This window comes from Carcharhinus amblyrhynchos, chromosome 6 (genome assembly GCF_965287045.1).
Source record: "Carcharhinus amblyrhynchos chromosome 6, sCarAmb.v2.hapA, whole genome shotgun sequence".
Classification (NCBI taxonomy): Eukaryota; Metazoa; Chordata; class Chondrichthyes; order Carcharhiniformes; family Carcharhinidae; genus Carcharhinus; species Carcharhinus amblyrhynchos.
The window spans coordinates 109,731,212-109,746,658 of NC_137329.1; the positions used below are offsets into that span (position 1 = coordinate 109,731,212).

Here is a 15,447-nt window from a genome sequence, read left to right on the forward strand (position 1 = left end):
TGATTTTTTAGAACATTATAAATTACCCATTTTATTTGTTTTATCTGCTTTAATCAGTTCTGAATCTATTTTCTTTAACATAGATCTCATGAGCTTCCTTTTAAGTCTTGATGGATGTCACAGTCTGAAGGAGTTGTTACTAGATGGGAATCCACTTCAGCAAGAGTCAGGCTGGAGGTGAGCCAAATGCATTTTTCAAGTTTTGCTATCTGACAAGTGGGATAGTATATTACTGAATTTAATAGAACGTTTAAGACTGTCTCAGCAAAAATTTAAATGACAGTATTTCACATGTCATATTACAAATATTCCATTGTGTTAATTATATAAAAAGTAGGAATTTATTTATTAATTTCATTCATCTTTTAAATTAATCATATGGTTCTGATTTTCTAGAAAATAAATGCAAATATTTGATTTGATTTATTATTGTCACTTTTATTAGTATACAGTGAGAAGTGTTGTTTCTTGCATGCTATTCAAACAAACACAATGTATTGTGTGAATTTAGTCAGAAGTTTGTTTTAAAGTAATCCTCATGTCCGTCTGTTGTTTGACTAAAATAAGTCATTTGTGACATTGTTACTTCTTAAGTTTCTCTATTTATGATAGAACTTAGAACAGTACAACACAGTATAGGTCCTTCGACCCTTGATGTTGTGCCAAGCTATGTCCGAACCCAAGATCAAGCTATCCCACTCCCTACCATTCTGGTGTGCTTCATTTGCCTATCCAATAACCACTTGAAAATTCCTAAAGTGTCTGACTCCACTATCACAGCAGGCAGTGTGTTCCATACCCCAACCACTCTCTGAGTAAAGAATCTACCTCAGACATCACTCCTATATCTCCCACCATGAACCTTAAGGTTATACTCCCCAGTAAGACTACATCCACTTGAGAAAATAGTCTCTGTGTGTCCACTCTATCTATCCCCCTCATCATTCTATAAACCTTGATTAAGTCACTTCCGCTCTAAGGAGAAAAGCCCCAACTCCCTCAACCTTTCCTCATAAGACCTACCCGCCAAACCAGGCAGCATCCTGGTAAATCTCCTCTGCACACTCTCCAAAGCTTCCACATCCTTTTTATAGTGAGGTGACCAGAACTGCACACAATATTCCAAATGTGGTCTCACCAAGGTCCTGTATAGTTGCAACATAGCCCCATGGCTCTTAATCTCAAACCCCCTGTTAATAAATGCTAACACACTGCATGCCTTCTTCACTTGAGTGGCAACCTTCAGAGACCTGTGGATATGAACCCCAAGATCTCTGTGTTCCTCCACATTCTTCAGAACCCTGCCGTTGACCCTATAATCTGCATTCAAGTTTGTCCTACCAAAATGAATCACCTCGCACTTATCAGGGTTAAACTCCATTGCCACTTTTCTGCCCAGCTCTGCATACTATCAATGTCTCTTTGCAGCCTACAAGAGCCCTCCACCTCATCCACTACACCAATCTTGGTGTCATCAGCAAATTTACCAACCCACCCTTCGGCCCCCTCTTCCAAGTCATTGATAAAAATCACAAATAGTAGAGGACTCAGCACTGATCCCTGTGGTACACTGCTGGTAATAGGCCTCCAGTCTGAAAATTTTCCCTCCACCTATCACCCTCTGTCTTCTATGAAACAGTCAGTTACTTTTCCAATCAGTCAAATTTCCTTCTATCCCACACCTCTTTACTTTCTGTTGCATATCTGAGGAATATACAAGAAGTATAATTATTTTTAAGTGATAAAGAGGTTTAGCTAATGACTTTTGGGACTTGGGTGGTGGACGTTTGTGCAACAGCAGCACAATTGGAATTGGTTTGGAATTTGAATCAGCAAACAATTCTGCCAGATCTTCTTTGCATTTCTTCAAGTTTCCAAACCTCCCTAATGAAAGCCTTCTCTCTGATTCAGTATCAAGAATTTTAGTTCACAACCTGCTGGCTTTGATTTCCCAGTCTTTCCAAAATGAAGATATCAGGGCAAAGAGTGAAGTGTATTCTTCTGTCTGTTAGGACTGGATTTTTGATATGGAGGCTGGTAGCTTGAGTCAGGAAGTTTCTGACAGGGTAGTCAACCTCGGCTTAAATGGCCTTATTACATCCAGTTGTTCCTCTGGGGAGGCACTTGGACAGGAGAGAGCCTGGCCAGTTGGTCCCAGAAGTAGATTGTCGGTGGCCATGGTCATTCACCCAGATTGCACTTTGTGTAGGACTTATGAGCTATATGGTAACAATGGCAAATTTAAAACACCAATTCAGAAACCTGCTTTGAAAAATACTACTATTCCTACTACCCTATAAAAGTGTCATTAGGAGCTACCCTAACAGCAAACAACAAGAGTGGAATTCCTTGATCCCAGTCATGAGGATATTCCTAGCTGTAATCATGGTTTTTAAAATTTGAACCTGAACTACTTTATCTCCAGACTTCTCATTACTTCCACATGAACATGAAATTTGAACCCTAATCAGAATGTATTTCCTTTGGCAATCTGTACCTTCTAAATCATTTGATTAATTCTTCTGCAATCACCGTTTCTGTGATTTTCCTTAGAGGTATTGTTTTTAGAAATCTCATGGATACATTCATAATTGTCAGCAAATATTGATTTCCACTTTTAATTCAAAGAATTAAAATGTTCACCAAAAGAAAAGATAAAACACATGGGAAATAAAGATGTACAGTTAGAAAAAATGTTAGAAGATAAATTCCAAAAATGTTTTACCAAAGGTGCACAATGAAAGTATGGATGCCATCTTGTCGGATCAGGCGAGAAAAGCCATGTGAAACTCAGGCTGGCTTCACAGCTGCCTTTTCTCACCTGATGTAATGACATTCTGTGCAATTTTAGAGTGCTAGCAAGGATCACACAGCCAACTGGAACAGCAAAGCCTAAATGCACTGACAACTCTGAGATAAAGGCACCCCAATCTCAAAGTTCAATTTAAGTCCCCACCCCCGTCAAAGACATGGCTGCCCCAAAGACATTAGGACCCCCAGCAGATAAGGGAAACATTCACATGCAGAAGGGAAATGTTTGTAGTCCTGTGTTGTAGCTTCATCAGTATTTTAATTTCATTTTCAGGTATGTCTTCTGCCACTCCTGACATTCTCTTCTACACTCCTCAATGAACAGGGTATAATGGTCATTGCTACCAGTACATTAATGGTGCATCTTGGTGCAGCCATATTTGTAATGAATTTGTTATGTGCAGAAATGTCTCAAAATTTGCCCAACAATTGGGAGCATAGAAATTGTTTGGCAAATTTGAGGTGGGAGGAAGGAAAAGATTGCATTTCAGGCATATGGACTTAGAAGGAGGGGGCATAGAGCAAAAAGGAAAGGGGTGAGGTTGGTGGATTAAACTAGGGGAAATGCTGTGAAGTATACCAAAGGGCTTTTCAAATGTATTATATTTTCAAAGTTATGAAACAAATTAGGATTAATTTTCATATCTCTATACCAGCTTGGGAGAGATAAGGGAATGTGTTTGTCTTCCTCTTTCTCCTTCAACCTGATATTCCTTAAATACTGACATCATTGAACAAACTTTCAGTTGTTTGTCCTGCCACTTGCTTTTGTGGTTTTGTCAATTTTGTTTGAATGCTCATATGAAATGATTTAGCTACATTAAAGACACCAGAAAATGCAACTTGTGTAGCATAAGTGAGTATGAATACATGTTAGAGCCAGAATGCAGAAGATTATTGCATTCCAGGTTGAATAGATTTAGCAGTTATTTTCTTGTAATCTTATATTTCACGTTGTAAATTATTATACGGATGCATGTTGTGCAGCTTACCAGACCTGTATGCTCTTTGCTGGTGCAATTTAATGCCAATTACATTGACCATTTCTCTTCCAGGATTCTGTATCTTGTTTTGCTTCGAATATTTATCCAATTTTCCCTTAAATTATGCAAATTTCACTGCCTCAACTACATTATGTGGCAATTTTATGCTCCAATAGCTTGGGTTGATAAATTAAGTGCGGTGCCTTACATTAGTCAATCATTTGCTAAATATTTTCAAATATTTCTACAAATCCTAAAATGCATCTTCGATTTCTGTCAGTCAATTCAGTATGAGCTAATTGAGTATTCTGGAGTGTGATGATGAGTCTGTTTTTTTTATTCTTACTTACTGAGACCTGCATTACCCCTGACTAAAGTGCTGTCAGTCGCAGTGTGTGGGTAAATCTTCAGAATGACTATGCAGCTTTGACATTTCCTTTCTGAGACATACCCCTGTTCTGCATATTAATGATAATGGAAATGGCAGGCTGTTCTGAGCGATGTACCAGGGCCAAAACCCCAAGGTTTCTCAGAGCTGCTTCCACCTTTTGACCGTTACAGCTCAAGCAGTGCACGGGGAAATCAGTCTTTGCACGTAAACATGGTTTCCAACGTAATTGCAATAAAATTCTGTTGACAAGAATCTTGCATAGTGGTTAACACTGCTGCCTCTCAGCCCTAGGGATTTGGGTTCGATTCCCAGTTTGGGTCACTGTGTGTGTGTGGAGTTTGCACGTTCTCCCTGTGTCTGTGTGGGTTCCCTCTGGGTGCTCCAGTTTCTTCCCACAGTCTGAAAGACGTGCTGATTAGGTTTAATGGCCATGCTAAAGTTTTCCTCAGTGTACCTGAACAAGCACCAGATTGTGGCAACTAGAGGCTTTTCATAGTAACTTCATTGCTGTGTTAATGTAAGCCTTGCTTGTGGCACTAATAAACTTTAAAAAAAAACTGAGCAAGGTGCAGTGACAGAAGATGATATCCATTTGCTATTACCAGGATGTTGAACAAGAGCAATATTAGCCACAGCACCCAGATGACTGCTGGAGAACAGGCCCCAGCTGAAACTAAATCTGATGACGAACCTCTGGAATCATCCCTGAGAGAACTGTTGGAGATGACAGGCAGGGAACATGAAGCAGAGTTGTCAGAGGCCGTCACCAGACCAGAACGAAGGATGGAGGACTCCATCCACATTTTGCCTAAATGACATGCGAGCCCATCAAGCTCTTCATGGGAAGGGCTGCAGCAAACTTGGAGATCCAAGTCCAGCAATTCTTGCCAGATTTGCGTTCAGCCCTCCATAACATCGCCCTGGAGTTCCAGTTCTGGGCAAAGACGGGGGCCTTTTCGGTTGACTCTTCTCCTCAAGAGGACAGGAAGGTGCTATTGAATACGCAAAGGGAACAGGAGCACCAGTCAGGCACCCTGAGGACATCCACCCAAGACGCTCAAAGTGCCCTGCTGCACCAACACTCCTCAGCCTGTAACTCCATCAATTCCAACAGATTAAGCAGTCAAGGGTGCGTCTGCCTTAGATCAGGAGACCATTAGCAAGCTAGGGCCTTCCAGGCCTTGGACCACAAGAAAACGCCCACCATAGTATTCTCAGAGAACAGACAATAGCAGTCAGCAGGCTAGCTTTATCTGTGCTTCAGATATTGGGGTAGTGTCTAGATGTAGCAGTAGGGTTAGAAAAATTGAGAAGTTTTGAACGCACAGTTATGCCATGGGTGTTCATTCGCTGTATAATGTAAATATATTTTGCATTTATTCCTCTCAGAATCTCAGGTAATGAATGCCTAACCAATATGATGGGAGGCCCTACATTCACTCAATTGTACAAAATGAACCGCCCACAATTATCTCCCATCTGGTTCCTCAGTTCCATTAAGTCTCACTCAATCTTATCACAGTAAATTGCCTTTATTTCCACATCTGCAATATGAACAAAGGCATTTCATTTCATGTATGAAAATGAAGGCAGAACAATACACATATGATCCTTGCATCTCAGGCAAATATTAACTTGCCTTAGGAGAATTGATCTTCAAGGTTAGTGACTGTTCCTATGCTTTCACACTGTAGTCTGTAATTAGTGGATAAGTATGTGATGTCACTGTGTACACCCTATTATAGAAAGGATATTATTAAACTAGAAAGAGTGCAGGAAAGATGTACTAGGATGCTACCGGAACTTGATGGTTTGAGTTATAAGGAGAGGCTGGATAGCCTGGGACCTTTTTCCCCTGGACCGTAGAAGGCTTAGGAATGATCTTATAGAGGTTTATAAAATAATGAGGGGCATAGATAAGGTAGATAATCAATATTTTTTCCCAAAGGTAGGGGAGTCTAAAATTAGAGGGCATAGGTTTAAGATGAGAGGGGAGAGATACAAAAGGGTCCAGAGGGGCAATTATTTAACGCAGAGACAGGTGAGTATTTGGAACAAACTGCCAGAGGAGGAGTACAATTTTGTCTTTTAAAAAACATTTAGACAGTTACATGGGTAAGAAAGGTGTAGAGCAATATAGGCCAAACGCAGGCAATTGGGACTATCCTAGTGGTAAAAATAGGACAGCATGGATAAGTTGGATCGAAGGGCCAGTTTCCATCCTGTAAACCCCTATGACTCTGTCTCTATGTCTGATGTATGTGGTCATCCTGATGAAGACATCTATTTACCTGTGAGGATCAAACGTTGGTCCTAAATTGCTGTCCAGCAGTGCTTTACGGAACCCTGCTAAGACACAGTATGCAAATCGATATGGAACTCATTGCATGACATTGCACTTATTGACTTAGGTAGATAACAAGGATTGACATTTGTGAGCTCATTAATGTCACAGATTGTAACTATGAAAGTAGTGTTTTGGAACATCTCCTGAGTGCTTGTTTGGATTTGTGAAGAGAGAAGTTGTTACTGATTACTGCACCACATCCCGCTCAACTGCCTAGTAATGCAGGATGTACACTTTGCAGGGTCATGAGTATTTCTCAATAATCAAATGAAGGTCCTGCAGAGCCGCTTTGTGAGGACAATATGAACATAACTTGCAACTTTGAATGAATGCTGTTGAGATACAGATCATTGTGTCTTTATATCCAGTGGCATCGTAGGACTCAGTAGCAAAATGAGGCCTCTGAAATTTTCACATATGAAAGCGGGCATTTGAAGAGATGGTACTGTCCAAATGTAGCTCCCTCTTGAGATTAATAAGTGCTAACGATTGATGAATGGTCTTCCAGCAGCTAAGCTGCTGCCATACTGGTATGAGTTTATTCATGTGTGCAATGGCATTCCAGAGGCTTGAAGAATTTCATGCCCACTGACTTATTGACACCATGGTTGAATGGACAACATTATGTGTAGTTGTTCATGGAGGTGCACTAGTCCAATGCTTCTTACATTCCACAACGACCACATGTTCTAGGGTTACTGCGCCTTCCAAGGATGACCCCCATAGTTAGTGATGAAGATGACTAATGCTGCTTCCTCCATGATACCCTTCCTCCTGTCTCTATCCAGTATCTCCTGTTAACCTTGATCTCATCATTATTCATGTGGATATTCCTTGTTTCTCTTGAATTTTTAAACTTGATATTCCCAGGTCCTCTATCGATCTGACTCCAGGCACCATGGCTTTTTAGTATCTCCCATGAGGTCATCCAGAGCCGCCCCATATTTTTCAACTGCCTACTTACAGGATCCAGATGTCTCCCTTGAATGCTCTTGTGCCTTCTGCCTCACAATGCCATGGCTCAAACCCCCAAGACCAAATGCCTTAGGTGACTACCACATCTGCACACCATAACACTCACATCATAGAAAGACCTTCCTCTCCTTGCTCTTGACTTGGACCAAGTCTTGGGTGTCATGCAGAGCCCTTTAACATCGCATGTGCAGTCATAGGACAATTCCTCAATATGCCTCCTACATGGCCTCAGCCCCAGGACTCAAGTCATAAGAACATAAGAACATAAGAAATAGGAGCAGGAGTAGGCCATCCAGCCCTTCGAGCCTACCCCGCCATTCAATAAGATCATGGCTGATCTGTCGCAGCTCAGTTCCACTTTCCTGCCCTCTCCCCATAACCCTTAATCCCCTCTCCTATCAAAAACCCATCAACCCGCATCTTAAAAATATTTAGCGAGGCAGCCTCCACCACTTCAACGGGCAGAGAATTCCAGAGATTCACCACCCTTTGAGTGAAGAAGTTCCTCCTCAACTCCGTTCTAAACCGCCCCCCTTTTATCTTGAGGCTGTGCCCCCTAGTCCTACTATCTTTTTTGAGCGGGAAGAGTCTTTCCACCTCTATCCTATCCATCCCATTCATCATCTTATACGTCTCAATGAGATCTCCCCTCATTCTTCTAAACTCTAACGAGTACAAGCCCAGTTTATTCAGCCTCTCCTCATAGCTCAACCCCCTCAACTCCGGTATCAGCCTAGTAAACCTCCTGTGCACTCCCTCCAAGGCCAAAATATCTTTGCGCAGGTGCGGCGCCCAAAAATGCACACAGTACTCCAGTTGCGGCCTCACCAATGCCCTATACAGCTGCAGCAAGACCTCCCTACTTTTATATTCAATCCCCCTCGCTATGAAGGCCAGCATCCCATTCGCCTTCCTGACCACCTGTTGCACCTGCAAGCTGGGTTTTTGCAACTCATGCACAAGGACCCCGAGGTCCCTCTGCACCGTCGCCTGCTGCAGTTTTTCGCCCCGTAAGTAATAGTCCTTCCTACCATTCTTCCTACCAAAGTGGACCACCTCACACTTGCCAACATTAAATTCCATTTGCCATTTCCTGGCCCATTCGCCCAGCCTATCTAGATCCTTCTGCAGACTCTCCACACCCTCCGCACAATTTGCCTTTCCCCCAATCTTGGTGTCATCAGCAAATTTCGACACTCTACACTTGGTTCCCTCCTCCAGATCATCTATATAAATGGTAAAAAGCTGAGGCCCCAGCACCGACCCCTGGGGCACTCCACTAGTCACCATCCGCCAATCCGAATAGCACCCGTTGACCCCCACTCTCTGCCTCCTATTTGACAACCAATCCTCTATCCACGCTGACACCCTACCCCCAACTCCCAACTTCCAAGTCCCCACCCTTCTCTCATGTTCTACACCCCCAACCATTCTGCCTGTCTCCCCTACACCCTTTGTGTTCCACACACCCCATCCATACTCTGCCTTCATCTATCCTGGCCTCTGTGGTGTTCTCCACAGGCACCCCCATCCTCAGCCCAACCTCTATCTACCCACTTCCTCGCTGGCCTCATTTGCCACACCTTGAAGTGGCTTGAAATGCAGACATCTGATATCTTGTAGCAACATTCTTAAAAATAGGCAAAAAACATTGTCTACTGCAAGTCACTGATGAACTGAAGCTTGCCAGATGAGTACCACTTATATAAATTCAGCAAACAGACCATTCTAATTATCATCTAGTGGGCCATTTAATTTGTAGGGGAGGGTACTTCTGCTGAGTTGACCTTTTAATGAGTATTCATGAGATACAAATTAATGTAAATATGGTTCCTGACCTAAACCAGCAGGAAATCCAACCTGCTGTTAATCCATTATCTAATTTGAGAGAACAAAATTCCAAACTAATTTCCAGCCAGTGGGGAACTGACTTTTTCCGTCATGTCAGTTTAATTACATTTCTTTGCCCAAAGAGTGACGAGCCTGTGAAATTCAGTACCACAGGAAGTAATTGATGCCAAAACATTGAATGTATTCAAGGGGCAGCTAGGTGTAGCAGCTGGGGCGAATGGGATGAAAAGTTATGGGAAGAAAGCAGGATTAGATCAACAATGATCATAATGAATGGCGGACCAGGCTCGAAGGGCCAAATGGCCTCCTCCCGCTCCTTCCTTCTGTGTTTCCCATGGCCCTACTTGCCACAGTGACCCCTGCCAGTGGGGAACTGACTTTCTCCATCAAGCCAATTTAATGGCCTCGCCTGCCACAATAACTACTGCTGGTGGGAAAATTCCATCCAAGGATGAGGATTTTAAAATTGAGGTACTGTGGATTTGGGAGACAGTGAATGTCAACAAGCATAGGGATGATAGGTGAATGAGATTTGAAGCTAGTTAAGACTTGGGCCACAGAGTTTTGGCTGAGCATAAGTTTATGTATTGCAGAAAATGGTAGATAGCCTGGTGAACATTTGACTCATCAAATCAAGAGGTGACAAATGCAGGAATGAGAGTTTCAGGAGCTGGTGAGATGAGGGAAGGTCCCTTGTCATTAAACAGAAAGTATGGATATGCAATTGGAAACTCAACTTAGGACAAAAACAACACAAAGGTTGAAAACTATTTTGTTCAGTTTAAGTTGTCAGGGATGTGATCAGCAAGATTCAAAGACATTGAAGCCTTCTCAATAATTAGTTGGATAAATTTCTTCTCATCGATTCTTTATGTAGGACAAGCAAAGTGATAAATAAGAGAAAGTTGATGGGTCCACTGAGTAGTGAGATAGAGCCAGTTGTCAACATTATATCGCTGAGGGGGTCACATATAGATGGGAAATAGAAGGCCAAGACAGGATATTTGGGGAACTCCAAAGGTAACAGAGTGAGAAGAGACGCAATTGCAGGTGACTCTGTGGCTATGTTTTGATGGATAATGGAACCAAACCAGGGTATTTCTAACCAGCTGGATGATGGAGAAGAAGCATGGGAGGAGGATGGCGTGTTGGAAGCTGCAGATAGGTCGGGGATGTGAAGGGATCGCTTATCCTGGTCGCAGTTACAAAGATATCATTTGTGACTTTAACAATGGGTCTTTTCAGGACTGTGGTTGAGTTTGAAACCTGATTGAGTGGATTCAAATGTGAAATTGTGGGAATGAAGGATTTGGGAAGTGACAACTCAAGGATTTTGTCTAGGAAAGGGACGTTGAAATGGGGCTGCAGTTTACAAGTACAGAGGATTTTTGAGGAAGGAGATGATAACAACAGCTTTGAAAGGAGGGGGCATAACTTGCAGAAAATTTACATTGAAAATGAACTCTGCAGGAAATGTAATTTTAATATGCAAAGTCAGTACAGAAATCAGCTTAAATTTTGACTTAATTTCTTTGTAAATATGATTCAGTAAATTACTTACTGAAGTCTTGAATCACAGTTTTGCAAGTTTATAAATAATCATACATCTATTGTTATAGTGTTGTGGAATACTGCCTCACTATCTATTTAAAAATTACCCATTTAATAGTCAGTTCTGACTATTGATTTGTAATTACTTAGTCATGTTCTCTCCACAACAGTATAAGCAAATAAACTGATCCTAGAAGTTTATGGAACAGTGAGAATTTTTCGAATTGGAGCATTGTTTTGTATTGTTTTTTACCACAGCAGTTTAATTAGGCTGCCTTCCAATTAGCACATGATGTTGAAGGTCTATTCTATCAAACATCTACAAAGAGAAAGCCATTGAGGCATTAAATAGAGATAGCCACTCATTCCCATTCAACATAAGGGAAGTGTAACTGATGATTAGGTGACATGATGTTCTAACTGGATACCACTGAGTGAATAGTTGCTGCATGTGGGTTGATGTTCAATTGATTACAATGTACAAGAGTACCTGAAATGTGACATTGTTTTGCCAACCATGGAAGGGTGCTTGCTAACTGTTAGCTAGTTGTGATGAACAGTTAGTGTGTTCTTTAAATGTTTTGAATGTGAAGCATGTGAAATGGACATGTTATAAGCAAACTTTCACTTGTGCAGGACTTAACATTTCTTAGTACTTTTTAGTTTGGGGAGTAAAACTGGCATGGAGATGAAAGCATCGTACATATGGGAACTGCTATCATTCAGGGTCTCAGGAATAAGGTTACTCAAAGTTCATAATCAGAGCTCATTATAAGCATTTGGCTTAAACATGCAATCAACAGTAGAACCCACAGATCATTGCTGTCATAGGGCAACCAGACTGAACATAGTTCTTGGATAAATTAATCATGACTATTTTATTGCTTCTTGTTACATACAACAGGAACCCTCCACTTACTTACCACATGCAGGGAAGTTTGGAATACCTATGTGATAAGAACCAGGTAGCCCTGGCATGTAGATTTATAAACTGATTGCACCTCTGTTGAGAATAGAGATACAATGAACAAGTAAATAAATATTTTAATGTGTGCCAGATTTATTTTAGTTTCCCATTTAGAAAGGAGAGAGCCCAAAATCATTAAAATTATTGTTAGTTTAATGGCTGTTTAAATACTTCAACATTTGTTTTATACTTCTATGGATAACATTTTATAGTTGTTTTGAAATGTGCATGCACAATTTGTCACGAAGAAATTGCAGTACTTAATACATTTTCTTCATTGCAGAAAATGTGTTATATTACCTAATACCCACAATTGGTTTGGTTACTTAGGTGTTTTGGTCTGAAATTTGTAGTAATAATAGTGAAACAGAGTTTTCCCCTGAAACTGATATTAATTTCTGAAGTCTGCACAAGCACTGTTGAACAAAGAAATCCAAAATTTACCGTCAGTGATTCCACATTATCCGTGGGTTGCACTATTGAAGTCCCTCGGAATGCAATCAATTAGAAATCATTGATCTGATCCTGCATTTACATTCTTTTACTGTCAGAATCCTTGCGAAAGTTATGCCTTGCTGAATGAAGTGTAACTGAGTTTTGAACAGTCTATTAATTTCATAGTTACTACAATACAATTTCATGGCCACTGAAAGAATATTTTTATGTTTCCTGAGAAATTTCTCCAATATGGCAAATAAAATTTCAAAGATTTTAAAGTTAATATTTTATCTTTAGAAAAGATTTACAGAATCTTCAGGAAAGATTTACCAGGATGTTGCCTGGTATGGAGGGCACTAACTACGAGGAGAGGTTGGAGAAACTCGGTTTGTTCTCACTGGAGCGACGGAAGTTCAGGGGAAACCTGATAGAAGTCTACAAGATTATAAGAAGCATGGACAGAGTGGATAGTCAGAAGGTTCTTCCCATGGTGGAAGAGTCAATTTATAGGGGGCGTAGGTTTAAGGTACAAGGGGCAAAGTTTAAAGGAAATGTGTACGAGGCAGATTTTTTTCACAGAGAGTGGTGGGTGCCTGGAACTTGTTGCCAGGGGACGTAGTGGAAGCGGATACAGTAATGACTTTTAAGGGGTGGTCTTGACAAGTATGTGAATAAGGTGGGAATAGAGGGATATGGTCCCCGGAAGGGTAGGGGATTTTAATTAAGTCAGGCAGCGTGGTCGGTGCAGGCTTGGAGGGCCGAAGGGTCTGTTCCTGTGCTGTAATTTTCTTTGTTCTTTGTTCTATCCTAGTCCCATGTGTGTATGTTCCAATAATGTATCTTATTATATGTAAATTAAAAGTGAAGGGATTCAGTGTTTTTTATTTCCTGGTTTGCTGTCTATGAGAATGCATCAATATCTTTTGCTATTTACTCTGCTTAATGATATCACTGCTTTTGGACACATTGAGACCCCTTTGACACGGTGTCAGAAACAAACTGACATCGGGAAAGGAGGAGTCACTCCATGGAGATGCTAGGGCGGAATTTTCCGGTCTTGGAATGAGTGCGCAGGAAAATCCCACTCTAGCAGTCTTCATGAAGTGTACTCTCCCTTTCCTGATGTGAGCAGTTTGTTTCTGGTCACCCCAAGACCGGAAAATCCCACCTGAGATCAACGGACCCCCCCGCCCTCCCGCTATGATTCCCGTGGCAGGCAGGTTGGGAAAATTCCACTCCTAGACTTTTGTGGACAGCTTTTTGCTGCTGCTTCATCACTGACTGCAAAATACAGCCCTTCTATTTCTTTTTGCCATATTATTGTCAGTATATTTCAAAAATTCAGAAATAAATTTCACCCTCATGCACCAATTACACCCTCTTAAGATAAAGATGTGTCTTCCTCCGATGATTTAATATAATTGTGAACACCAATGAATCTCCCATGGCCTTGCTCATAGTTAGTTGCAGGAAGTGGAATGCCTTTTAACTGTGTTGGCTTTAATCAGTGGAGTGGCAGTGTTTACACCTCTGGAGCAAATACAAGCTGTTGCTGTTACTGATTTAGCATTTCTCGTTGATTTCAATGCATTGATGGTATGACAGCATTACCAACTCAAATATTTTAATATTTACCAGGGCTGGAGAAAGCAAGTCCAATTACAAACATTGAGCTAATTGCAACAATTTAAAAAAATGAGACCCTGACTGAGCGTGGAGGCAGTGTTGATTTTAAAGGAGGCCATCAAATGAAGCCATTAAAAAAATATATTATACGTGTGCATGGAGTTTTAGGAGCCAAGCCCAATTAAAAATTGTCCACCAACTGAGACTATTGAAGAAATTGTTTTGAAGTAGGTTAGGGTGGGAGGCAAGTGAACTGGAAAATGCCATTTGAAAATTTACTCTGAGCAGGAGGAATGAAAACTGACAAAGCTGTTTGAAAAAAGTTACCCAAAGATAGGCAAGTGTTAGAGAAACAAGATTTATGCTGGGGCTGGACAAAGTGAAACCAACGGGCTGTGGAAAAATCCAGCACTGGAGTTAGACTGGAAGAGCAGGGGCTGGTATAGAGGCCGAGCGATTAATGGAGAACGTGAATGGGGTTCACAGTGCTGTGGAAATTTAAACCAGACAAGGCTGTAGCAAACAGAATTGAAGATTGCAGCTGAGAAGGAAGTGGAGAACTGGATTGATGATGCTGTAGAGCGTGAGACCAGAAACAGGGCTGGAGCAAGTGGAACTGACAACAAGCTGCTGCTGCCATTAAAAAATTAACACAGAGCCGATCTGGGGCTAAAGGAAGTGAGGCCGACATAACCAGTGAAAAATTTATTGGTACCTTGACCGGAGCTGGAGGAAGCAGAAGCAATTGAAAAAAATAATTTACGGTGATCTAGAGTAAAACTGACAGCATCATTAAACTTCAAAGAGGCACTGGGCTTGGAGCAAGAAGGACCATTGACAGCAGAATTAAAAAAAAACTATTCCAACAAAAACACCATCATAAATAAAGTTGCAGTCACTTTTTTTAAACTTGGCATAATCTTTTAAAACTTACGCAGAATTTGAAAAATATAAAGGAAAGGATTTAACACCGTTATAGCAACAGGTTTAGAGGTTGATTTTTGGATTGCTCAATTAACAATGGTAACTGAAGTGCGAGATTTCCACCTAGTGGCAGAATGGCCCTATCTGCATTGTTACACTGAGCTGTTTACAATGAAAACTTCCAATAAAAGGTTTAAGAACAATCTGAAACTTAGATGTTGATCTAACAAAACTAAGAACAATCATGACAGCAAGAACTGGAAAGACTGTGGGTGAAAATTTCCACTTTGAAGAGTAAGTATGGTGGCGGGTGGGAAAGTCAGTGTGATTCTGCTGGACGGTGCGTTGGAGTTTTCTGTCTGGTTTTGCATTTTCCATCTCATTAGTTAAGCATCAACAAGGAACATGTTGAATCTCGCGGCAGGGTGGGCAGGGAGGTATTTGTCCACTCTACCATTGATGTCAAAGGTCCTAGCGTCATACTTCAACACGTAGTACAGTTCTGCTTCAGCACATGCCAAAAAGGACAATCCTCTGCCCTATGGTTCAGAAACCCTTCCCGGGGATCCTCCTCCAGGTCATC

General features: G+C 41.2%; 1 protein-coding gene across 4 annotated transcripts in view; it reads left to right on the forward strand.

Moving 5' to 3' along the window:
- The window catches only part of lrriq1 (leucine-rich repeats and IQ motif containing 1), a 154,467-nt gene that overhangs the window by 69,046 nt on the left and 69,974 nt on the right, over window positions 1-15,447 (forward strand). For all 4 annotated transcript variants that reach the window (XM_080191179.1, XM_080191181.1, XM_080191180.1 and 1 more), the window contains one exon: window positions 84-177. In XM_080191179.1, the coding sequence (XP_080047305.1) occupies window positions 84-177 (94 nt within the window). The remainder of the gene's footprint in view (window positions 1-83; window positions 178-15,447) is intronic.